General features: G+C 42.7%; 1 protein-coding gene across 1 annotated transcript; it reads right to left on the reverse strand.

Annotated features, from left to right (window-relative positions):
- Window positions 1-5,801: 5,801 nt before the first annotated feature.
- On the reverse strand, window positions 5,802-25,848 carry tmem164 (transmembrane protein 164). Its single transcript, XM_080483337.1, has 6 exons — window positions 25,046-25,848; window positions 13,661-13,710; window positions 11,106-11,172; window positions 8,855-8,933; window positions 8,196-8,296; window positions 5,802-7,164 (listed from the first exon to the last, which is right to left on the reverse strand). Exons 1-6 carry the CDS (start codon window positions 25,481-25,483, stop codon window positions 6,958-6,960), a joined length of 942 nt encoding a protein of 313 aa, XP_080339463.1. The 5' UTR covers window positions 25,484-25,848; the 3' UTR covers window positions 5,802-6,957.
- Window positions 25,849-26,671: the final 823 nt, after the last annotated feature.

Genomic DNA, 26,671 nt, shown 5'->3' on the forward strand with positions numbered 1-26,671 from the left:
GTGTGTGTGTGTGTGTGTGTGTGTGTGTGTGTGTGTGTGTGTGTGTGTGTGTGTCCTCAGCACGGGGAACGTTTAGTCAGCTGTCCGGCAGTAGGTCACAGTTAGCGGGGGGGGGGGGGGGGGGGGGGGGGGGGGGGGTTGTTGTCTACGTTTCAAAAGCCAGGGCTTTGTAAGGATTTGAAGAAGCCATTTTTCCCACCCAAATATTTACTTGTTGTGAGTCGCATCCACACACAAACGCACGCACTAGGGTACCTGAGTTTTTCTTATCAGAATGTTCACACTGTCGAGGATCGCGTGGCGGTCCTGCTCGTTTTGTTCCGTTAACTGGACTTTTTTGAGAGGTTCTTGTTACTTGATAAACATCTTTCTTCGTAACAGCCTTTACCAACTGACAGGTTCTATATACATACATTTTTTTTTTCTTTTATGCAAACTGTCAAGGGCTTTTGGCACTCCATCCACAGTAAACCCCAAATGACCCAGTTTTCAGTTGTGTTGCCTTAAATGAATGAGTTAATAAACAAATGGGCCGGTAGAAGATGTTTCCGACTGCTCCTCCGACCCCCCCCCCCCCATGGTTTTTCCAGCTCCACACCACAGTGCATTAAAGAGACGCTGGATGCTTCTCCAGGAAGTGTCTGCAGCCTCCCGTGTGGCTCTGATCTCACCCAGCCGAGCCCCGGGACTCTCCAGAAACGCCTCTCTTGTAAACTAATGTCGGGCGCCGTGGTGTCGGCGCCCTTAACGGTTGAACCATGGGACAAACCGCTTTATGCATCTCTGAAAAAAATTAAAATGTCTGTAAGGAGTTACACCACGCGACTCGGAGCAGCAGTCGGCCCCTTTGTCTCCCGGCCCATTTTAATACAGCACAACCTGAATTTCTCTGCTGCAAAACCAAATTGACCATGCTCTTTTACATATATGTCTTTGTATACACATGCAATGTATTTAGTTGCATGTACGTACGAGTATGAGACCTATGGTTTTCTTCATGATATGCTTGATCTATGGCTTACACACTCTTAATAACCATTTAAAAGACAAATATGGTGCTATCGGACCTCATATTGGGGCGGTCACAGCTTGTGACTGGTCATGCGGACTCATCGATCATATCATACTTAAAAGATGCTCCATGTAAGATTTTCTCCGTGGTGCGTCGCTGCGAAACAAGTTTTGACGGCTTTTTTTTTCTTTTTCTTTCTTTCTTTCTATTCAAATACTGAAGGATGAGTGTCACCGATACAAGCAGTAGCCCCATGAAAACCTCATAAAGGCCAGTGTGGGTTGCGTGATTTTTTTGGGATCAATTCCCTATGGGAAACCGGATTATTACATGAAGAAAGGAGAAGTCCCAGCAGCAGCAGCTTATCAGAGGGGCTACAGAATGTACTGTCAATGGTCGTCATTACGCTTTTTTAACAGCGGCGCGTTTGGAGGAAATCCTACATGTGTTTACCTTTACTATCCTTGATATATGCAGATCTGTTCAACAGGTGTTTATTTTCTTGTTTTGTTCCAACCCGTGCAAGTCGACACCCCTGCAGGTTTGAAAGGACAAGAAGTCACATGTCCCCCCCCCCCCCCCCCCCCAATTGCTCCCTACACTGTGGCCCAAACCTCATGGCCTAGTTTGTGAAGGTGTGATGTGCGTCGTTCGGTAAACGGTGGCAGTCGTAGTCGTAGTGGCCGTTGCCTCTCCTCAAAGATTGGATGCTGTTTTTGTTTTTTTCTGTTCTTTGAAATAGAGCACATATTCTGAGATTTTCTTTTTGAGCTGCTGAATCGTTTGACCTCGTCTGAAAGTCGTCGGCTTAGCAAGCGGTTCGGCAGTCGGAAGCGTCGGCGGGTCGACGGAAGAGGAGGCCGGCGTTCCCACGTAGAACTCTGGAGATCGCAGCCTCGCTCTCCGTGCCGGCGGACAGTTCTTAAAGCATCGATACCTCACGGGATCCTCTGGAAACGGCGTTGGGAGTTTGTTGTAGCAGATGGGAGTATTTTGGTTCCATACCAGGGTTAGAGTTTAGCCTCGGCGTTCTCCCGCGCGCTCACTCTCATGTTTCGTGGAATGCTCGAGCTCGTGTTACCTTCGTATGTCCGGCTGAACCAAAGATGCCAGCGGCCATGCCCAAATGCTGCTCTTCAGGCCTGGCTTCCTGTCCTTCCAAAAAACACCCCTGCAAATGACAAAACAATGTTTGTCTTTTTTTTTTTTTTTTTTTTTTCTTTCTTCTGTGCGATTTCTCAACTGTCTTGAATTAACAAGCAACCCAATTTTTCAATGGATTTTCATTGAGTCTATCTGAAGCCGTACAAGGCATCACGGATGGTAAAAATGGTTGCACATTGTTGTTACTTGTTTTGTTTATTATTATTATTATTATTGCTATATAATTTAAAAAAACAAAAACAAATGAAAATCCCATGGTGTGCCTCCTAGCTTTATGGGTTTATAAATGTTTTTTTTCCCTAAAGACCAGCAGTTATACTTTGTATAAAAGATGGATTTTTCCTTATTTTTTATGCCATTAAAGATGAAAAAGCCTGTTTTCTTTACTCTGGACCCAGTAGCTGCACTGGTTATACAATCGCACTGATAGATGACTTAAAAAAAAAAAAAAAAAAAAAAGTGAATCAATAATAATGATAATGACAAATGAAATAAGAACTACAATAAACTTGTGTTGGAAACTTTTTATTATATAAAAAAATTTAAAAAAAAATAAATAAAAAAGGAAAATGACTGTTTTTGTACATCAAAATAAATTCTTTTCAAAAGAATATTTTGGATCTAGTTTCAGAATTATTTTAGTGGTTTTCTATGTTCAGAATTTTTGAGACACCGACTTCGAAGACGTGTCGCTGTACAAAATGACTTGTTTCTGTTGCAGTGGCCTGACGGGCTGGGAGGGTTGCCTGGTGTAACTCCTCATACCAACTTTTAGTTCTTTTCCTTTCCATTTTGGATTTTTTCTCTTGCTGCTTTAGTAACTTGAAGAAGAAAAAAAAAATTTGATGGAATAATATGAACTGGGAACTTCAACCCCCCCCCCCCCCCCCTCCTCCCACCACCCCTAGAGCTAGACCCCCCCCCCCCAACCTTCTTTCCTATTGAATTGCTGTTAGTGTGACGAGACTTGAAAGGGGCATTTATTATAGTATGACTCCAAAAGAAGAAGAAAAAAACCCCACAATGTACACACACACAAAAAAAAGAGAACAAAAAAAAATTGCAAAACGTGTTGGGAGGGGTGACAGAATATATAAAGATGGGTTATCCGAGTATGTAAGCAATGGCTGTGAAGATAATGTAGTTTTAAACATTGTTATTACCTTTTAAAATCATTTATTCAATAAAAAAAAATGATAAAACCAAGAGAGAAGAGTGTGTGTGTGTCCGTCTGTTGCAACATTTTCCCTCGTTCTTCTTCCATCTGCAGCTTTTATCCCTGTTCCATCACTAGATCTTCCTCTGTTGCTTTCTTTTCATCTATTTTTCATGTTCCTCATATGCATCTATTGCTTTCGAGTCACATGGTCTTTGTATTTGCCTCTCTTTATAGCATAATCTTAAAGATCTACACTTTGTTCTGCTGCAGCTGCTTCATTTAATGACCGTTGACCCGTCTCACTTAAACTATGTGTAAATTCAAAGCTTCAGCCTGAACATCCGACAAAATGTTTTCACGATCCGCCGTTACAATAATCTCTTCACGGGCTTTATTATCCCCCTATGAGTTCATGTACAACATCGACGACAGTGCGATGTGTTATTTATGTCTCGCTGTGCTTGCTGGGTACACTGCTGACATTCAAGCACAGCGAGACACGTTTCTTTCACATGAAGATAAATGTCTCACCAAGGTGCACTGAGAAATGCATCAAAACAGGACTTTAATGTGCGCCTCCACACGACTAGTCTGTTAATATTTCAACATGAACACGATGCTCAGCGTTTCAGCTCCATGGGAATGGATTTGAAATCAAATCATGTCGTGCTTTTGGACTGTATTTATGTAAATCAGGTGAACGGTCACACCTGAGATCTTCACTTTCAGTAATTGGTCACTGGTTGGTTTGATTGATTGATTGAGATATTCATTTTGAATATGTAAACATAAGTATCCAGTAAACATGGATATTAAATATACATATATATATATATATATACATACTCATATCCATACATGTAGATACAAAACAATTTCTTAAAGCAAAATTATTATTCTACACTTCTGGACTACATCTACATGTTCAAAAAGGAGTGAGAAGAAGTGAACAAACACTTATTTAATCCCACCCCTTTTCCCCCCACAGATTTAGCACTTTTTCGCCAGTTTTGTCTTCAGAAATTAAATTTTTCTATTAAATTAGTTTCAGGTCAGATGATTGACTTGACAATTGCGGAATCGTCTGCTTCTTTCCTTTCAAAAAACAATGTCCATAGAACTATCACTGGGTCTCTGCTGTGTGTACACATCAATCCCAACTTCTGCATTTCAGAATACACTCGAAGATGGATGAGAATGACCACTAGTAACTTCTCATAACCGCCATTTTTCTGTCTCGCCCGTTCACTTCGATTTGTATTTGTGCCTCTGCGGTCACTGAACACAATTCTAAATTTATTCATACAATTGTAAGTCGCCTCCAGGAGCTTATGAACAAAAACATAACCGCAACACTCGGGCCGAGGGCCTGCGGTCCAGCTGGCTCCTCCAGCAGCAGCGTCCCTGGGACGGCTGCATCAGAAAACACTCCTGCCGTCTGCGACGTGACGTTCAGATATTCCGAGCGAAGTGTTCCAGACGCAGCCGGGCGGATCAGTGAGCGGCCTGTGTGAAAAAAAAAACCCACACATGAACCCGAACCCCGGACAGAGATCAAATCCGACCGGCTCTTTACTCTCTCTCCCGAGGCCGCCTCCGGGCTTTCCAACTGTCTGAATAAACGGTGCTGATGAGCGGGGCTTAAAAGTGCAGTTTAGCCCGCCACTTTCAATTCCCGCTCGTTTTTCAACCAGAGGACTTCAACATCCCGCGTGCCTCGCGCACTACAAATTCAACAAATTGCATCTGATCCATGGATCAGCAACCGTTTTCTCGTCACTGCGCGTTACTGTATATTCCAACGTTTCACCGGGTCATTCAGTCACACCGAGGTCTACTGCCGTTGCTTTTTTTAAACGTCTGAAACCGCCTGGTGCAGGAGGCCCGGCAGTCTAAACCTACAGCAGCGGAACTATGAAAACGAGTCCAGAGTGACTTCGGCTAACTTTTTATTCAAAAATCCTGGGAATCTCCAATAAGCAGCAATCTGATTGGACAGTGTTTCACTAACAGCTCTTTAAAAGATGACGCCTGTTTTTTTCCAACACTTTTGTATGATGGGAGTCGACATCAATCCAACTTATTTAACCACAAAGTTGTTTTTTTTTAGAAACGTATGAAAGTACTGGTGGCCTGTCCAGAGCGTACGGTGGATATAACCTGACAGAAGATGAACAGAGGGAACGAGTAGGTCAGTTTAGCTTTTACTGTGTGGGAACAAACTATTGTGTGGTAGGTTGTTGCTTAAGTTCATTACATTTGGAGAACAAATTGCTACTCCTCTGAGAAAAAGTTAATTACTTTAAAATATAAACTTGTACACACTGCCACTTGTTCCCTTACCTACAGGGAACAAAATGCACACATACAAAATACAAGTCCTTATTTTAGTGCGAACAAGGATGAGGACGGACGTCACGGAGACTCAAATGATCCAAAACAGAAACCTTAAGATCACAGACGTGAGACGTTTTGGTCAACTGAAGTCACTTTTATTTTCAATACAGCACAAACTGAGAAAAATACAAAAGTCTCTTTTATTCCTTCTTTACAGTGAAGTATATAATATGCTACGGGACACACATAGCTCTCAAACTTGAAATGAAATATACCATGACTGACAGTTTGTTAATACTTCCTTTCCACTGGGTAATCTATAAAATACCCATTTCAAGTTCATGCAGATCGACGAAGCGTTTAGTTTCTGTACAGAACTGAGAGTGTGACTGGTTCCAGCCGTGGTTTAGAGAATTTACAATATTCTGTAAATCAACTCTAGTCGAGTGACGCGACTCCAGCGCAGGATGGGGGGGGGGGGGGGGGGGATCCCCCCCCCCCCACAAATCCCTTCCGTCTTGGCAAAACGACGTTTGTATCTCGACGACGAACTCGAGGCCAAACCTCGCTGAATGTGGTCCGACAATGATAGAACATAATGGGAGAAACAAACGCACCCTCCGAGTCAGAGGTTATAAAAAATAACATTAATAACGTCCCGGCGTCGATCCAGAACCGATTCATTCCGCCGCAGCGTCGGAAAAATCCCTGTGACGTTTGATTATCACAGCTGGAATGATGTGAACAGGTCGGAGACGGAAAGGCATAGAAAGCAATTTACAACCGAACGCTTTGAGGGCACGGGTTTCATTTGTGACAACACTTAAGAGGCGATCGCACGCGTCCTCGCACCACAAACAAGCAACAACATTTGCAACCCGCTTCGAAACGCAGACAAAAATAGCAGCTGAACCCACTAACAGAAACCGTAGAGAAATCAAAAGTGTAAAGGTGACTCCTACTTCCCGTCCTCCAAACGCGACATTTAGAAAAAGGCAGCTTGAGAAAATCTCCCTTGTATTCACCTGCAAGGTTTTCCCTCTGAACACAATCTGTCCGGCTCCGCCGCCGGCCTGGTAACGCGCCGCCGGCACCACGGAGAGCATGACACTACTTCACTGGCCCTGAAATGCTTCTTTGAGTAAAACAGATGGTCAATCTCAAAAAGACCCATTAAAAGGTTGATTTAAAAAATAAAACCTCCACGATAGGAGCAGGCAGTTCTGAGAGAGAGAGAAGGCGGTGGCGGCGGCGGGCGGGGGAGGCGCACTCCGACTGCGTCTCCTTAATCGACTTTCTTGCTGCGCAGTCGGAGCGTGTCCAGCGTGACTCTGCAGGCGGAGCCGCTGTGCTGCGACAGCATGGTCAGGACCTTCCCGTGGATGAGCGTCAGCAGCGTCTGGTGGCCCGTCGCCCAAATCCGGTACCAGGGCCCGTAGAACGGGTCGGACACGGCCGGACACAGCATGTTGTTCAAGTTGACCTCCGTCACCTGGAAACGGTGGAGGGTATTTATTTATTTATCTTGTTAGAGAAGGCCGCCGTTACCTACATTCATGTGTACAATGGTTATTCGCTGTGGATCATCATGATCGCAAAACTGAAAGAGGAGTGAATTAACAGCCTTTTAATCCTCCACAGCCTCTCATTTGAATCTGATCAGTCTGAGTCACGTCTCTTTCATCGCTACCGGGTCTCTTGTTATTGTTTCACCAGTTGATATGGGCACAGGAACACCTCGTAACGTCCCACAGAAAAACACGGGGAGCCTCTCGTAATCAAACACCGCCTAATGAGCTCCGGATCAGACAATAAGAGCCTCGAAAAACTATGTAGAAATGTATTTTTTAATAATAATTTAAATTTTTTTGCGTATTCTGTGTCATAGCAAAGGAATTAAACTTCAGCAGCTCGGTAACACGTTTGACAAAATGTACGAAGGCAGATTTCTATCAACTATCATTTTCTCTGTTGTGTCTCAGAACATCATGATCCTCTGGGCTCGGAGCTTTTCTACAGAGCAGATAAATAACAGCTCAGAAGTGTCCTTGAACGCCTCGCTGCTGCTGCTGCTGCTAACATGGTGCTGTAGTAACCTGCAGGCTGAGACTGGATGGTGGGAAATTTACAGGTAATTCTGCACAGTGGAGGAAAAAAAAACAACAACCCTGTTTATCTACAAATTTGGTGGCAGATGAGAAGCTGATTTTAGTTCTATAAAAGGTCTTTAAAATGTGTACTGTCATGTCCTCTGGTCAACAAATTGGAATATCATCATTACTGTGACGTTACTTCAACATGTCAATACTTTAGAGAAAGATAATTATTCTTATATTTGACCTTATTTAAACCAAAATGGCATCAAGGTCAGAATGAGAGAACTTGAAGATTGGGCTTGTTGGTCTCTCTTGTCTCACTTGACTTGTTCTTTGTAGATTTAAAAGTATTTATGTCAATCCACCCAGCAATGCACAGTGCAATGGTGAACTACGCCACAATGACCACCAGGGGGCTCCATCTTACCAGGCCAAGAAGCTGCAAGAAGAGGAAATGGTAGAGAAAGAGGATGCCGGAGGAGAGCAGCGCCCACCACATGTCCCCCAGAGGCTCAGGCTTGTACACACCTACAAAACAACCGCACGCAAACACATTAAAAAAACAAACGCGCGCACACACACACACAAAAACAAATAGAGCGTTCACCTGAAACACGTCAGCTGAGCCGATCTGGGGCTGCAGCAGGATGTGGTGTCAAACAGGCTTTTCCTGTTTCCTCACTAAAGGCAATAAACCCAGAATAAAGACTCACATTTCGCTCCCAGTGTTTCTCTGAAGGAAAAACGAGGGCTTCCTTTTGAGTGGCTGCAGTGTCACGTTACTATTCAACAATGACTTTTATTCATCGACTTAACAGCTTTTAAAGAAGAAAACAAAACTGAATGAAACCGATGTCATCTATCTCTGAACTCCTTGAGTTGTCCGAATCTGTTTTTTACTCCCACCAAGCGGTTTATTATCTTTGCCTGTTTTTAGATGTTTTACCTTTTTTGTTTTGTGGAAAAGCAGCTGAGTCGACACAAACATTTGTATTTCTGTTGTTAATGAAGAATTCCTGTTCTTTGGATGTATCTGCTTCACAGCTCTATCACAGGAGGGGAATGGCGGGAACAGGAAACACTCACCTCCTTTCCTGAACAGGTAAAGAGGAACCAGGTACAGCATGGAGTGCTGGATGTAGTAGATCTCCTTCTCGAGCGGGAGCTGGAGAACAGATGAGAGAATGAGGGACTTTAAGTCTTTACAACACGCAGTAATGAAAGCTGAGCTCACAGAGACTTTCTCCGGGCCTCCGACACAAATCTCATTTGCTTCTTCGGCCGCGCCGCTCGCGTCCCGAGACTCTAAGTGGAAGTCGGGGGATCTCTGTCCTCACTTACGCAATTTACTCTGCAGCCGGCGAGAAAAGAGGCGCGATGAGCAGGACCACACGCCACCTCTACATCTTTATTCACACTCTCTCCTCTCTCTTTGCATCTTCCTGCAGGATCTCCGGCTGTGGAGCTGAAACTTGCAATCGAGTTTCCTACCGTGATTAACTTTCTCTCATACTATTCTCACTTCTCCACATTCAACTTCGCCAACAAAAGTTGGGCGACCAATGAAGTTGGCCGAGAAGGTTGAGTTTTCGTCTGTGTGCATTTATTTATTGGTTTTTAGGTGTTTCACCAACTTTTCACAAAGACCACTCACCCGAATTGCATAGAACTTTCAGGGATGATTGGTCATCATCCAAAGACCAACTGATTCGAGGTTGGGACGTTAACGGCCAACCGTTTCCAAATAAACCCCCAAAAACTGCGAAAAAAGAAGAAGTACTTGACGCCGCATTTAAACGGAATTAAACAGGTAACGGCTCGTTCAAGTTCAGTCCTCAACCGTCTGGTCTATGAAAGAGAAATCTAACCAGGAAGTAGAAAAATGCAAAGCACTTCTCATAAAACAAACTTCCCTGTTACAGAGAAACCAGTTTTCTATTCAAATAGGAAACCATCTTTGTGGCTTCGCACTCGTTCTCCCCCTGCTGCTCTGCGGCGGTGGCCTCAGGGCTTCCTGGTACGTCGCCAGAGTTTCATTTCAAGGTGCAAACTGTCCAGTTCTCATTCGTTCAGGCAATGAAATTTGAAATCTATGCATCATCAACTGCATCCGCTCCTCATCTTCGGCCTTCACCGAGAGCCGTTCAAGCAGAGGAAAAGTCCACTGGAACAGCAGATTTCTGCTTTCACACCTTTAAATCTATATAAGCTGCAGTTTGGGATCTTAACATCTGGAATGGTTTCATACTTTCCTGTTACGTACAAATGTCAGCGTTCTTTTAGACGAATGTTTCAAGACCAGCGTCTGGTGAAATGCCAAGTGGTTTCTTTGCAAGACGTGTGGAAACAGGTGAACTCATGTTGCATCCAGTTATAAAAGGGGGGAAGTTGGTGAAAAACATACTGACGTACCACGATCGGAGCACTTTGAAAAGGTCAAAGCCATTTTACATGCAAGACAGTCCCTCATCACTAAACGTGCCACCCCTGGGCTGAGGGAGAAATGTAGGGGTTTTTCTGGGATCAGTGTTCTTTTCCAGAAGCTTTGGGATGTTTGTTAATAGCTATATTGGGTATTTTGCCTCCTGAGGTGAAATGCTGAGCATCATGAGCAGGATCCTTAATCTTCCCACAAGCATCCTGAAAGACGTGGGGAACGTTTTCCATCTGGGAGCCAGAAGTGTCGCAGCTTCTGTACCAGGCTGTGAAAACCTTCTCTATTTGCTCTTTGGCGACTCAAAATCTCCCCGTCATTATTCCACTGAGGAGCAGGAGGACATCATTCATCTTTTCTTTGTTTTTTGTTGATGGAATGTTCGAACCTTTCAATAAATACACTTTCTTTGCTGCCGATTTTCATCGTTTTAGTGCATTACCACCAGTTACTATTTTACTAAACTCCTGTTTAATGGTAGGAGCACATTATTACGCCTTACCCAAACCTCCTGACAGCAACACAAGGTCTTACTGTAAATAACATCACCTTTAACTTGTGTTTACAGTACCCCTGCTGCAGTAGCTGCCTTATGTATTTCAGATTGTTCTCGTTTCTGGTTACTTCATAATCTTGTTTCTTTTAAAAAGAGAATCCATCTCCAGCTAAGGGATGTGACTTCAGCTAAACCTGCTGAGTCAATCAGTCATCAGACACTACAATAAAACAATGACAAACAGACCTAACAGGGGGAGTAAAAGTTGACCTTCTCAAGGCACAGCAGTTTAAAGAGTCACTTTTTCGCTAGATTGACCAACACAGACCAACTGAAACAGATTAGGACCTAAATGATGGTTCAAAATGAACCAAAGCACCAGAATGAGAAGACTCCAGGTTACTCACCAGTCTGGTGTTGACCACCGGGAACATTAAAGCCAGCAGGGCTCCGTTCAGCATGTGGACCTGCAGTCTGAAAAGGAAAAGACGCCGACATGAAGCACATCAAAATGTGAAGATAAATTCCCCGTGCTGCGTCACGTCTGCTTCAGAACTGCCAGGAGGATTTAACAATCGTTCCCACGTTTCATAAATCAATGCGTTGCGGCCATATTAGCCTGAATCAATTAGCGCAGAGGAGCAGGTGCAGGACTGAGTAGATTAGGTTCCATGTAGCTGGAAAGCCGTCAGCGTCGGCCCTGATGCTGTTAGCAGCAGCTGTCTCTGATCCTCTGGCAGGGCCGGTTCCTTGTGGGGGTGCCGATTGTCAAAAGTCAAGTCAGTGATGCTTCAGGCAATTAGAAGCTCTCACTTTACATTCTACAGCAGTCACACTTCCACCGACTGTGGGGAGACCTCGCAGAGTTGCTGTCAGGATTCAGACGAGTCAGCAGAAGTGACTCCGTCACAATTACTCGGTTTTTGGACTTTGCGATTTGAGTTTGCACTTATCTTCTTTGTCCACCTGTTTCCATCGCCCTACCAAGAGTGAGATTCTCCTTCAGTGACCCGCCCGGAACTGCCTCCCAAGACTGATCGCTAAAGACACCACATACTGTAAATTTTACCAGCCCAAGCGCTCATGTGTCAGAGAGGGGCCGAACATCCATTTCCTCCGACTGTTCTTTTTGTCAGGCGAGCCACAATAACTGTTGTGACAGGCAAGGTCAGTGGGAAAACAGCCGTGCTGTAGGAATGTCAGTTTAAATGAGCCCAGCTGTCACTCCAGGGGGCGTTAGGTTGTTTTGTGAAGTCATTTTCCTAAAAAAAAGAAAACCAACTACTTGCTTCATTCACATACTCCACATTTATCGATCATTAGCCAACGCTGCCAACTGTTTACTCACTTTCTTTTTACCGGGAATGAGATTCAAATTAACTTTCATGATGTAAAGCGCAGCTCTGAGTCAGAATCAATACTTGAATCTGCTCTTGGTGGGAATTTACTTTTAAACTATTTTTTCCAAGTTATCACCATCAATATTCGTATTGAGCTTGAGCTCGGAGGCAGCTTTATTTCAGAGCTTAAATGTGGGAAATTTCAGAGGCCGTAAAGACTCAGAAGTTCTTTGCTTGCACGAGTCAGCGGTGTTTGTCTCGCTCCTCCTGAACGGCCTGCAGCTGTTTGGCTTAACGGACACACGGCAGCTCAGACGGAGCAGGAGGCAGGCGGCAGGCGGCAGTCGGCAGCTCGCGCCTTCAGACGGAGGTGCTCGTCCATTTCTGAACGCAGACGCTGCTCCTGTGCTGCTTCTAGGCAGGCCGTCATTTTCCACCATCCACTGATGTGAGAGCGAGGGGAGGGAAGCGGACGAGGAACTTCAAAACAGCCGCAATAAAAGCTGTTGTCTGTGGGTTATATTAGGATTTGTTGGGTCCAAGAAAAAAGGTTTGGGAACAAAAATAAAATAAATTAAAGTATCCCGATCAAAATCATGCCATTTAAAAAAAAAAAAAAATCCAATTAAGCATTCATATCTTGTTTATGTGACATTTGTGACACACTGTTGAAACTTTGGACACTGAAGTATAAAGAGGCATCATAACCTGATATTTGTGGGAAAGACACATGGTCAATCCTGCCAGCGACCACAATAGAGGAATTCAAAGGTTAAGTTGAGTTGAGACAAAACAGGCGTATAGAGTTTATTTTGTACAGCCACGAACACCCTCAGTTGATTACTTGCACTACTGACGTATCCAAGTTCATAATTCACATTTAGTTTGTTGGACATTAAATGGTTTTCCCAAACTGGATTGCGGATTTGTCTTTTTATTACTCCATAAAGCAGAAAGCGCTGCCAACAGCGACGGAAAAATCAATTTTTGGCATGTTTTTAAGTATACAATGAACCTTAAATCAGGCTGGGAATGATGTATGAACGAACCGTTCGGAATATAAAGAGAAAGAAGCCTGGAAGATTTGGCTTCCAGAAGGAAGCAGAGATTTCTGGCTCAGGGGAACAACCGTTAAAAGATGTATTATCAAGGTGAGGGCTGCTTCACTCATAGTTTGAGCGAGACGTTTTCTCTTCTGCAGCAATCCTGTACAGGACACTTCCACAGAGGTGGTTTTTTTATTGTAGTTCATGTAACATTTATGGCCTGATTGAAAGAAAACTTTCCATGTGCCAACTGTTAGATCCTCAATCCAATCCTAATTCTCCATTTCAGACTGGACTGCTCAGTGCAGCTGTTCAGGAGAGGATGGAAACAGAAAGTGACTCTTAATATACCACACTGTATTCCCAAAAGGAGGAAGAACAAAGGAAGCATAAACTTCATCCTGCATCTGGATCTGCTTTCATGTCAAGGGCACTCAAACAGATGTGTATTCCACCAAAACACTGGGTTTTATACAAGCGAAGATAACCAGAGTTTATCTTCCATCAGGAACATAGAGGAATTATATAACCAAGTAACCATGATGCAACAGAATTGAAAGGGGAAAGTCCACTCACCTGAATACAACCATGGCTGTTTTACATGGCGGGCAGGCCAACAGGAAGATCTGAGGGAGAAATTAAAAACAGCATTATTATTCATATCAGACCACATTCTGCCCCCCATTCTGCCTGTAACCCTGTAAGTTATTCATGGGTTCAGCATGAATACGAGTGCTTCATGATATCAGGAAAACGAGTGATACTCAATAACGTTTATTGATGAAATTACTTTAAGTTGATGTTTGTGCTTCTTGAGATTGGTTCTTCTAGATAACTACACTTTGTCTTGTCCCTAATATAAACACCAAAAGGCTTTTTTTTTTTTACTTTATTGTAACTGGTCATTTCTCCTTGATTTGAGAACTGTGGCCACCACATATGGACTAATCATGGCTGTCAATTACACAATTTGTGGGAATTTGTTGAATTTAATTGCCCTTTCTTTTGATAATAGTTAATTTGTGATATATTGTGCAGCTCTATTGAATACACTGTGTTAAATGTGTACATCTACTTTGCCCTGATTGTAATTTCAGTTTAGACACCATATATCACATCACAGTATTTATAAAAAACATACTTTTTACCTTCTTTATGCCATTACTCTCATTACTCTCACACATTCTCGGGGGGGGGGGGGGGGTAATGCTCAATCAGGATTAGTCCCACTGGTAGTGAAGTTGAAATTATCATGGCTTTCACAAAAAAATCTAATCTCTGACTGGTATTGTGAAACGGTTTGACGGCTTCACAGCTTCCAGTGCGGCGAAATGTCTCGAACCGCCTTAAGGAGTCTGTTTGAATATAATAGGAGCACAAGTGTCAAAGAGAACATCCCATCGGACCCGCCGCAAAGTGCTTCCTGCTTCAAATCAAGACCAAGTCAAGTCAGAAGATAGACAATTAGTGTAGATTTAAAAAGGCTTTCCGGGTGTTGGCGTCCATGTATTTCAATGTTTGATTTAAAAAAACAAACAAAAAAAACAACAACAACTGCAGCAGCAACATACAGCCAAGTACTCAAGAGAGAAGACCAGATGGAGAAAAACAAGCGAGAGTGCAATTTAATTTCAAAAACCCTTTGTGTTCTCAGCTTAAACTGCAAGCTTCTGATGTGTTGTTTAAAACCCACGTGGATTCATTAGAAAACAAAAGGAGGAACTTATTTTCTAATACCTTTCCCTTGTCAAAAGCTACTTATGTCAAAAAGTTTGTCTGGTTGTGGAATGAAAACCCAGGCTACAAGGTGGGCTTGCAATCTGTGCGCCGTGACGGGGGCCTGGAGGATACTGCAGACATGGATTGGTTCAAAAACACCATCTGACACAAGAAAAAGTTGCTTTGCCCGAAGGCAGGAAACAGAATTACAAGAAAGCAATTGACCTGAGATTTGTTGTACAACGACCCACCGGCCACGGGCTCTTACAGGTATGTCTCGGGGAGCGATCTGCTGTACACTCCATCGCCCCGTATTAATCTGCAGTGTGAACACAACTCACACAAACTTTATCTTGGAGAGACGGTTTGCAGAGACCACCCAAGAAAACAAGTGAATAATAATAAAAAAAAAAAAATACACTTTATTACAAGTGGAATTTGCTGGTGTGGTCCTTTGGAGTTTGATGACTGTATGCTGTGTGTAAGATTAGATTCCTGTCAGTTAAACATTGTCACTATAATCCTTTAATTTCAGAGACGTCAAACCAATTACTCATGAAGTCTTGAATATAAAATAATTAAAAGAATAAAACAGAACGCGGGTTGCAAAATATTCAATATTTCACCAAAGGGGAATGCAAATGTCAGCCAATTGTGAACTTTAAACCATCACACCTATGTAGCTTAGCTCGCAAGTCAGTCGGCTTTATTTTTTTTAATCTTCAGATATAATTAGAGGTGAAACACAAACGTTACCACGATCAAAGTAAAATGATATAAAAAAACATCTCACAATATCACCGGGAAGCATCACAATAACCCACTTTATTATAGTCTTTGGTGTATTTGAGTGGCTGTGTGACAGTGCCTCTGCACGCCTGGTATGAACACAACAGTCTTTTCATGGGTACAGACATTTTCTGATGCGACCCCATTTCCTGAAAACCTTCTGTAAAAGGAAACGTGATGGGGTCAATGCACTGAGTGGGTTTTAAGAACAGTGTTTTGAACTTTTGCTCGAGATATTATTTGAACAGTACTCCTAATTTGAATTGAGTACAATTAAAGCCGTTACAGTAGTTGTACTGGATCAACGGTAATCCTTACACCTCTACTCAAACCCAGGAGAAGGAAATACTATTTGATTTAGATCTTAAAACTTTGTTGGCACGCAGTGAGACAGAAACAACAAAGCATGTGTTCCTGTTGACATTGTGTCAAGAAAATCAGGTCAGATAATTTGGGACCATGTTAAAACTCGACCTAATCCAAAAAATGTCAGGGAGAGCCGGTCTGAGTTAATTTGATTCAAAAGGCCACTGCAGTGTAGAATCAGGATTAATCCGTGTGCGGGATGCTGGCCCATGAAGTCATGAACTTATTTATAGGTAAGACGGACTGCTTAGTATTAATCCAGTCCTGTCTACTGCATTTTTCGAGAAAGAGTGCTCTGAAGTACTTCTCTTTTGGTAAAGATCAGTGTTAGAATTCTATCATATGGACGGCTATTGGTGCTTTCATAAAACACTGTAATGAAGCATTTAAAACTCGGACCAGAAAACACATCGGCTTTAAATTGATGTTACAATATCCCAACTCAGGGATGACACTTTCCATTTGCCTCTGAAGTTCCCAATTCCTACCCAAGAATGACACGACGCAGAAGAATCCGTGTTGTAACGTTTGAAACTCAGACCGCAGCTGTTCCTGCACTGGCTCTTTCTGAGTATAGATACAAACATTACGCTGCATTTCCCAACATCAGCGTAACAAGACAACACAGCTGTTTGTACGAGTCACTGAAACAGGTGAAAAACCTCGAGGATCTGTAAAAACAGCATGAAAACCCTGTTTGTGATTCGGACCGTGAAGCTTCCCAGAGTTTAGTGTCTGAATCCCGACCTTCAGTGGGCGGGTCTGTCATTACTTCGGCTCCACAACTCTGAAACTGGTTCAGAATTACAAGCCCCCGAGGCAGCTGAAAAACAGCATTACGTCATGAAAAACCAGTGTGACAACAATAGAGCTTTCATACACCTGGTTTTGGATAACATGCGACTCCTCCCTCAAAGTTATATCACTTGACTCGTTCCCTCCCCCAAACTTTACGAAGCAGCATGCCCGCAGGGCGCAGGACTCAGGTCGTTTGTTTGGAATGTGAATGCTTGAGTGAGTCCAAAACTATTTCAGTGTGAAAAGCATTTGGGGAATATTCAACTTACTCCTGTAGTTGTTGATGTGTTGGTAGGATTTAATGTGCTATTTTGGTTGTTTCACTGACTTTTGCTTTCTTTTTATGCTCCCAACAAACTAAGACCCTGTTTACGTGACGACGTTTCAAATAAAAACACTGTTTTTGCATTTTAGTTTGACAAAGGTTTAGTTTATACAGTGGCATTTTGAAAACAACATCCGTTTACGCAAAAACAGCAGAAACACCGACTACATGAAGAATTCAAAGATTATGTGAGACCCTGTTCATTTGTTTCTGATTCCAGTGTTTTTCCTGCAGACTTGCATATAATTTACAATAATTGAGTTTTTTATAAATGTGCTCATTCCTTCACATCTCTTTGAAATGTAATCAATCGCTGATTAGCACTGTCAGTTTTATTGTTAGTGTTCATTTTCTGTTTCATGAGTAAAGTCAGTCCAGACAGAACATTGTCATCTCCTTTGACTGCCAAAAGGCTAATCAGCCCTGATTGGGGAAACTTCCTTGACTTTTGAGAAGTGTTGCCCGGTGGAAGGACAAACAGAGGTGAAACATCCACATTTGGAGGCCTGCTGTTCGCCATGAACCTCGCAGGGTGCTTGTTCAGACTGACAAAAGGACCCACATTGGTATGCAGCAGGCATTCCCCTCCGCAGGAGACGCAGGACCAACTGAGCTAGTAAACTATTTAGAGTGTTTCTGGAATTTTTGTAAAGAGAAGTTTCCATAATTAATAGGAAGGTCTGCCTCTCTTATCACTGGAGCAGCTGAATCAATGTGTGGTGTGTGAGGCAAGACAGCGGCTCGATTCCTCGAGACGTCCGATTCTCTTGACAGTGTTCTGCAAAAACTTTTAATTTGCTTTCCTGTCGGGTTGCCACTTGGTGAAGCTGCTCTGCAGTGCTCTCAGCCCCGTCTGTCGTGGTGTATCGCACTTTTAATGCCTGTGGGACTCCTGGTACTTTGACATCGTGAACCATTTGTTGCTATGGCAACGTAAACACAGGGATTTGCGGTTTCTTAAGTTTGTTTTTTCGTTCCTTTAAATTCCCTGCATGTGTATCTGTGCATCCAAGTTAACCTGCACAGCAAAGGGGCAAAGGTGTGAATATGCACTCTGGCAAAAAAAAAACGTGTGTGCTACAATGATCTATGAGGCTAAATGAGCCGCAGGTGTGCAGGTGTGACTGTTGGTTTCTCGGAGTTGGCCTTGGAACCTGCTCCTCGGTCAACATTAGCTGGGACAAGTGCCAGCGGTCTGATCTACTCTAGATGCAGCAGATACAGCATATTACAAACTAATTCACAAAACTATGCAGGGGAATGAAAGAGTAATGCCCCGTCACTCACCAGAACTTTGATAAAGAAAAGTTATGAGCGAAGGACAAAGCCTGAAGTGTCCTCTAGACCAAGCTGCGGTTCAACATCATCACCATTACTTTCAGGAACTATCAAAACCTTTCACTGCATGAAGTCGTAGTTATGAAACAGGCTGAAAATGAAACTTACCGAGTTACAGAAAGACATTTTAAAAGTGATACATGTGATCCCTTCCCCACATACAGGTTTTTACGATCACCAATAAAAATGTTTTTTAACTAATTGACAAGCAAAGAAATGCTCAAATAGTTTTAGATCATAAGTAAAATCTGATGTGTTTTATAACATCCCACTCATTTTCCACATGGGTGTGAGCAGAACCAAAAGTACAGGCTGTATGTATGACACACATAATGTCAAGGTTACATAATGAACAAAAAGGCCAATAGTGGGAGGAAAACCCAAAGAGTCTGCCATCATCTCAAAGGTCAACGCTATCTGCCATCTTCACTGTGCACCAGCCACTGTCACTTCAACACATCAATGCAGCTCATAAAGCTCACATGGATGCATGATCACAGTTACGAGGCTCAAACCAGGCTTGACGTTGTTGTTGTTGTTGCTGCGGCATAATAGACACAATTAACTGTGATGGTTGTTTCCCCCTATTAACTTTAACTACCCAGGTACAACTTTGTTTGAAGCATAATGCCGACATCTATTCTGTTGCTGTTATGCTCATAGTCGAAGGACAGAGGGCTCCAGAAACTCTAAAGAATGGGGAATAAAGACCAGTGTCAGATCGACGTCGGCAATTTGTGATCTTATAAGCAGTGACAGTCTGGAGAGCAGTCACTCAAGGTGACACTAATCACAGTGGAATAAACTCCTCCAGGATGAAGGAGGAGTAGAAACTGCTGCAGCCATGAATGTATATTCACAGCTGGAGGCGACATGGACAGATAACGTGGGGGAAATTGGATTTATTTAATTTAGTAAAGGTAGAGTAAGTAAGATTCAGTTTTCTAATGGTCGTGTGTAAGAGGCTTCTTAACTGTCATGCATTTATAACTAACTCAATAACATTCCTGGAGCCAACAAACTAAACTAACACAATCTTCTACATACCATCGAATTCAGACTGTAATATCGAATAACTGCCCATTAAAGTTGACATTATCTTGGAAAATATTGCAGAAGTGCTCACTCTTTGCCCTTTTTTTTGGTGACAATTTTACAACAATAATTCCAATTAATGCAAAAGTAAATGCGTTATACGGGAAAATAGTGTGATAGTAGAAAAGTGACTCACTACACCATCTTATGGTATAATGTGGTATTACAAGACTGACTTGTCTGTGGGCAGCTTGGTTTTTGGACAAAAATGTTACGTCCTGTAAATCTAAGATCAATTTCACTGTATTACCTTGTGAGCGTCCAATATATAAATTTTTTTAAACGGAGGTGAAAGTACAGCTCAAAATTATTTACAGCAAAAGAGTAATGTCCTTTTCACATACTGACACACCTCATTACTTATATGTCGTGTTTCTTATTTTTTTTTTTACAAGTGGAGTCATAAATGTAATAAGAGTTTAGTGCCCCTCAGTGTAATCTGAATGACCGAGTCAACAATCTGTTCATCTGGAGCTTACTGCTGCAGCTGATACAGTAAATGTGGCTGCATTTAAGAATAAAAATAAAGTTATGCTCACTCTCATACCGATATTGAGTGTTGCTGGCACACAGCTTGTTAACAGCATGGTACTTCATTTAATAAGCGAGCTCTCATCCTGTGTGCGATTCATTCAAAGCTGCAGCAGAAATGCCAGAAGGCACACATTTGAACGAGTTCATATTTCCTGCAGCAGCATTTGTCCTCAAATGACCGGTGATCTGGTCGACCGTTATTTAAATAATAAGGAAGTTCAATTTCACAGGAAACATTGGCAACGTGCACGAGGGAAGAAAGTTCCCTTGATCAGAGGAAGGTGTGTGTCCATCACACACCCACACACAATCCTGCAGCTGGTAATGAGCTGTTCAGACATACCAATAAAGATCCATGTAAAAAAGGCCTTAATCCCTGAACAACTCGGGCAACTACAGAGAAGAGGAGTCCAGACCAGTCTATATATTGCTGTATATGATGATGTTAAAGTTGTTAAGCAGAGAAAAACACTTCAATGTGGTCTTGCATTTCTCATATCGATGGAGATCTACCACAAAAAGGCTGTTTTGCTGTGTCTTCAAGCCACACAGACATCAACTCCTCCTTCGATTAGTCGTGAAGCAACAATGTGAAGCATAGTGTTACCTTAATGGTGGGGCTTACCATCTGAGTGGTTGCGTTCTGTGCCGGGTGGAAAAGGTGGGCTATGATGAGCATGGATGTGTGTCAAATGACTGATTGTGAGCCGGCAGCCTTGTTCTGTAGTATTAGGAGTTTGATGATTTCACAGCCACACCTGCTTGATCAGGGGCGCCCACGCTCTTTTGGCTTTTTGGGACAGCTACATGCTGGCTTCTTGTTTGCAACAGACTGTGTAACTCTGCATGTTCATTCAAAACGCTTTCACTCAACAAAACATCAACAGATAACTTCCTGATAAACTTAAACTACAAATAGGACAGCATCTATGAAGACCGCATGTTTATTCTTGATTTTAACATTTGCTGAAACAAGCAGCAACCACAAACGCCATAGGTCAGGCTGTTACCATGGTTACTCTTTTGCTTTCTTGACTGCTTACATGCAACGTCGACGACTCCTCAGAGCCAATTCACCAATAATCAGGCAAGACAACACCGATTAAAAGCTCACAATTGTCGGAACATTTGGAAATGTGAAAAAAGAAGACAACATATTTACCAAACGTTATTTGAAACAAAACAAAACTGCAGAGCACTTGATCAGTTATCTCAGTCAGATAATCACCTATGATAAACTAGAAAGTTACATAAACTCGAGTGGCATGTCATTTTCCAGCCTATTGGAAGCAAAGCACAAGTAGTTTGGCATCTCCATGTCACAGTACGGTATCTGATATTGGATTTGTTGACGCAGCTCCAGCAACAACCACAGGACTCAAAAGGAAATCCATGACGTGGAGCTGATCAGTCGCGATGCAGCAGTGTAAACTGCTCTTGTACCACGTCGAGGACGATATAGCAGACATCTGCGCTGTCAGATGTGAAGCATCCGCTCATCAGTCATTACCCGGTGAACTCCTCACCCCCCTGGGGGGACTCTCACCTTGAGCTGAGTGAGCCGCACTCACCTGGTGTTTTGGAAACGAGTGGGAACGTCACAAGTGACACAGCTGCTCTGTGCATGACAAAGCATCGTCATCTTTTCTCTCTTAGCGGGGAGCTACTGCCACACTTTCCTGGAATCTGAATACAATGGTACACAACAGAAAATAACGGCAAAAGGAAAATATTCTGCTGCGGCAGCATGGGAACACAGTCTTTTTTTAACAGCTCAGCTTCCAGGTGAAGCGCACACCTTTGCTGATTACTCAGGAGCTGCACTGCCTTCGGCACCAGAAACACTTGACTCAGCACATTTCACCCGGCATCATGGCAACTTTGGAGAAACTTTCATTTATCTCAACTTTTAAAAAGTTTCAATTTATTCTGAACTCACTATTGTTACCAGATCTATTCCTTAGCAGGTGCAGAGGGGACAGAGAAACTGGCCTCCTGGATCTTGTTGGGAGTTTTTTGTTGTTGTTGCACAGTTCAGATTTCCATCAATCCTGCAAGTAATTACAGAGCGCCGACGCCACCCTTATGCTGTAGAAGCAACACCAGTGACTCACGGGCAGGAAATGAGTCAGAACAATCTGTGATGCAACAAAAAAAATCCTTCCTCGAATAAATAGTGAAATCATGAACAAACTAGATCGCATTCCATTCAGAACTAAAAATGCAAAACACCCGTCTGGCACCAGTTTATTTCTTTTGATATGACGGAGTCAAGCTCCAAGCAGGCCTCGGCTTCTATCACCTGCAGGAGCTGGAAGGTCAGACAACGGCTTTGAAACTGTACTTACTTAGTAACTGGAAAGAGCTAAAAGTTTAACTTCAAAACATCATGAAACTGGGAAAGATCTTCCTTCTTGACGAGTGGGAAGGTTGAGGGAGCTTCAAGAAGCTGATGTGACGACAGCGTCTGCTTGTCGACATGACACGCCGTTTTCAAAGGAACTTCATCAGACCACCATGTAGTGTCAACCCCACTTTTATTAGTAATATGGACTTTACAGACATAAATTAAAGTTTGTATTTGCTTGTAAGCCAACAAACTATTCATATGGCATGGGAATCTGCAGATAACTATTTTTTGTTGCTAGAGGTGGAAAAAGTACTAAAGAAGTACAGATACTAGTTTTTCAAACTGATTTAACCCATTCACTTCAGTACAAGTGAGAAATGGTGCAGAAAATGGTAGTAAATGTACATTTTGTTGAAGAAGCAATGTCAAATTCAAAGCTGTGAGCATTTGGTCATTATCATTATTATAAAGTTTATTGTACTTTGGAATCTATTAAAAAACAAAAGTCGGTCTTTAAGGACTTGCCATACTTTTTTCATGTAATGAAAAGCCAGGTAGAAACAAAAATGTATCGTTTTCACTTAAAAATATTGTTCTCTAAACAAGACTGACTTCTGCACATAAAAAAATAATATAAAGTATTGGTACTTCACCAACAGAATGACATCTATGATACTTATATATATATATATATATAATATCTAATGTGGACGATATTAACCTTGATCTCACAGAACGAGAACATTTTGCAACCATCATCGATTTTTAACCGCAGTCAGCAGTTTCATCTGCTCCTCATAGCACCTCCGTGCTACATGAAATGGTCAGAACACATCAGTGTCACGCCGTCGCTACATTTCATCCGTGTGATGAAGCAACACGCTGCAGTTGACGGTGACCTGTTGCTATGACAGGTATGTCACGCAATCAGGGACCATAAAGAGCTGGTGACCAGCGAGTGGAGAAAGAAAAGACATGCTCATAACCTCGTCCTCCACCTGGAAGCAATTCTCAAAGCGATTCAAAGTCAACAGGTACAATAAAAGTTGACTTCAGTCCTCAGTTGTGTTTGTAATTGCAGTAAAAAAAATAAAAAACAAAAATGAGCTGACGCCCACATCCTGCTGCACACAAGGATGAACTTGAGACAATCATGTCATCTTTTATGGTCCGACTCCATGACGCAGACGACAGATATCTAATGAAGTCTTCATAACAAAAGACAAGGCAGCATTTCATGCCGTGTCAACTGTTCACCCTTCTATAAACTTGCTCAATGGATTGAAAACACTTCTAATCATTGCTGCCATCATAGCCACGCATGGTCTGAGATGGCAGAGAGGACGGAAGTCGAGATGTACTAACTAAACAGTACAGAACTGATAGTCTAGGACATGCTCTAAGTTTTGTAAAACAGCTGCTTCAGACTCAATGAAAAACCTGTGGATGCATGCAAGAACAACTGAAGGTAAAACGCAATGGCAGTGAAGATTTGTGTGTGCAATGGCAGCTTCTTCATCACTGCATTTACAGTTGGACTATTAATGACCACGATATTCATATATCTATAACTATATTATTCTTTAGATTGTTTTATAATAAGAAAAGTTCCAATGTTTTGAATCATCGCCAGCAGGGGAGGGCCACCAACTTCCCTAAGTGGGCCACAGGAAAACATAACACTACTATGGAGGAAGGAGACATTTGTTGACTTCAGCATTACTCAAAAGGATTATAATGTCTTAATAAAAAGCAGTTTTGTCATTATTTTTACTAGCTACTGTTGCTCTGCCTCACTTGTTCCTCTGTAGTCTTTCCCAGTCTTCTGTCATGTAATCGCATTTCAATTTTTCTAAATGTAAAGTTCAGTGAACAAGTAAATAAAAACTATTTTTCCATTGTGAATCGCCAAGTTTGTGAGGTAACAGTTGTTTGTTCAAATCGCGAGGGTGGGAGACACCATGTAGCAGCCAATAATGCACAAAAAAATTGAAATTAACCATCTGATGCCCAGGTGCATCTCATATGCTGTGTTGTATTGATTCATGCCCTCTTTAAACTGTGACAATGTTTAGAACAAATGATACTATACATCAAGAAAACAACTTATTTCTTTTCAGATTTGTTAAACACAGTAATTCCACTCACATATCCATGGTGACTGAGTGCTATTTTAGGGTATAAACATGAATTAAATGTCCTGGGAGTAATGATGTGCCCCACCCATTCAGGCCGGAGCTCAACAGCCAGAATATGAGCGGGCTTACATACAAAGCAGATGTGTGCTTAGTTTCTGGTCAGCTTTCCCGCAGAATTACTTAAAAAAAAAAGTTTCATGGGAAGGATTAATGCTGCCGTTTTGGGTGTGAAGGGTGGACAGAATACTGATTTTCTCTGCAGATCATTCACTTTGCACGGTGATAAGTGATAACACATTAACACCAACCCTTCTATTTTGAGAGTGGTGCGTTCCAATCCGCTGTCTGAAACTTTTTTCTTTTTCACAGAACTGTACAGTCTTTGAGACGATAGAGGTGATGGCACATGACACAAATACTGCTTTATGAAGCGTAAACAAGCCTGATCACTTGTAGAGACCGTGCTCTTTAAGTGCTCGTGACAGTGGTCTCAGGCTGTGCACGCTCACCTGGATCATGGTCACGACATGGCACGGGTTCAGCAGGTAGATCACCGTCTTTGTGGCGAACTTGAAGCCAACCTCCACCCCGAAAGTCATGCAAAGAGCGACCAGCAACAAGTTCTTTCCCAGGCTGTCCTCCTTCGCCCGCGTGCAGTCCTTGCCCACCAGCCGGAGCTCTTTGGAGAGGTTGATCTTCTTCAGCGCCACGCCGATCTCCAGCAGGGACAGGAGGACGATGACCAGGCTCTCGCTGACTCGCTGCTGGGGCGCCAGGAAGGCGGCACACTCGGGGCCCCCGTTGCCCTCAAACTTCGGGTCCACGCCGCCGTAGACCCAGTCCAGCAGGCTGTATATGTTATATCTGGACATATTCCTCTTCTCGCGTTGGAAAAGAAACGAACAAGATGGAATAAAAGACGTCACACTGACTTCTTGGCGAAACATGAACTGCGAGGTTTCCCCGTCGTCGCTCGCCTCGTGGTTGAGAGGTAGACATGTATCCACCGCCTGTGGGCTACCTCATCCGCACACGGAGGAGGAAGTTTACCAGGGGACCGGAGCCAGCGGTAGTCAGGGCTACCCGTAAACTGCCGCTGCTGCTGCTGGAGGTGGTGGGCAGGAACAAGCCTCCTCTTCACTCACACTCTGTGGACAGGCTAGCTAACGTGGACGGTCGGCATCATATGAGGCGAGCAGCCGTTTTTTTTTTTCTTCACGTGAAGCCGCGGAGCCGTTAACTCAACACACACCGGGGAGGAGGCTAGCTTTAGCTGCTAAGCTCACATCAAAACGTAGCCCCGGACCTCAGTGGGCGTTATGAATCCCATAACGTTACCTCGCAGGTACAAATCAACGTAATGAGTTATGGAACCTGTCAGCTCACAAACACACTCAAAAACAAGGAATAATAATGAGTCAAGACTTGTAAAGTTATTTTGAATAATGTCAAGTGCAAAATAGTTTTTTCTTTTTTAGATTAACGTAATTATGCATTGCAGTTTATCTAATAGAGACAAAAAACGCATTGGTGATATTTGTTGATTTACATCTTTACATTTGTATTATAGCTAAACTATTCATCTTGACGTAAGGCTGGGGTGGAATTGATTTATTGCTTGTGACCCCCTCAGCCTGAGAGGTAAAACTGAGGGCAACATGTTCACATCGAATAGATGACGCTCAACACACGTGATTGTCGGTAATGATGCGTTCATGAATAATCAGGAAATCTCGGAACCCATTTCAGTTGAGAAGAAGCGTACCGGAAACTATTGGATCTTGTGATTGGGTATTCTACTGTCAATCAACTCACTTTATCCCGCCTACGATGTTATAACCAATCACAGACTGATAGTCATGCTTGCTGATCCAATCGGCGCGAGCCAATCTCATTGGTGCGTTTGGTTAACGCAGTGAAATGTCTTTAAACAGACACGATACACATTTCATCAGCACGTCAAAGTCTTTTTTTTTTCTTTTTCTTTTTTTAAATAGACGAATGAGAAGTCATTTCCGCTCACGACATGTGGGAGTAATGTGAAAGTACACTGAAATCATAATTATAATTCAGATTAGTTTCCACCACAGGGAGGCATCTATAGTAAAGGCAGTTATTCAATTCCTATAATGCAT

The sequence above is a fragment of the Lipophrys pholis genome (genome assembly GCF_963383615.2).
Source record: "Lipophrys pholis genome assembly, chromosome: 16".
In the NCBI taxonomy this organism is placed as follows: domain Eukaryota; kingdom Metazoa; phylum Chordata; class Actinopteri; order Blenniiformes; family Blenniidae; genus Lipophrys; species Lipophrys pholis.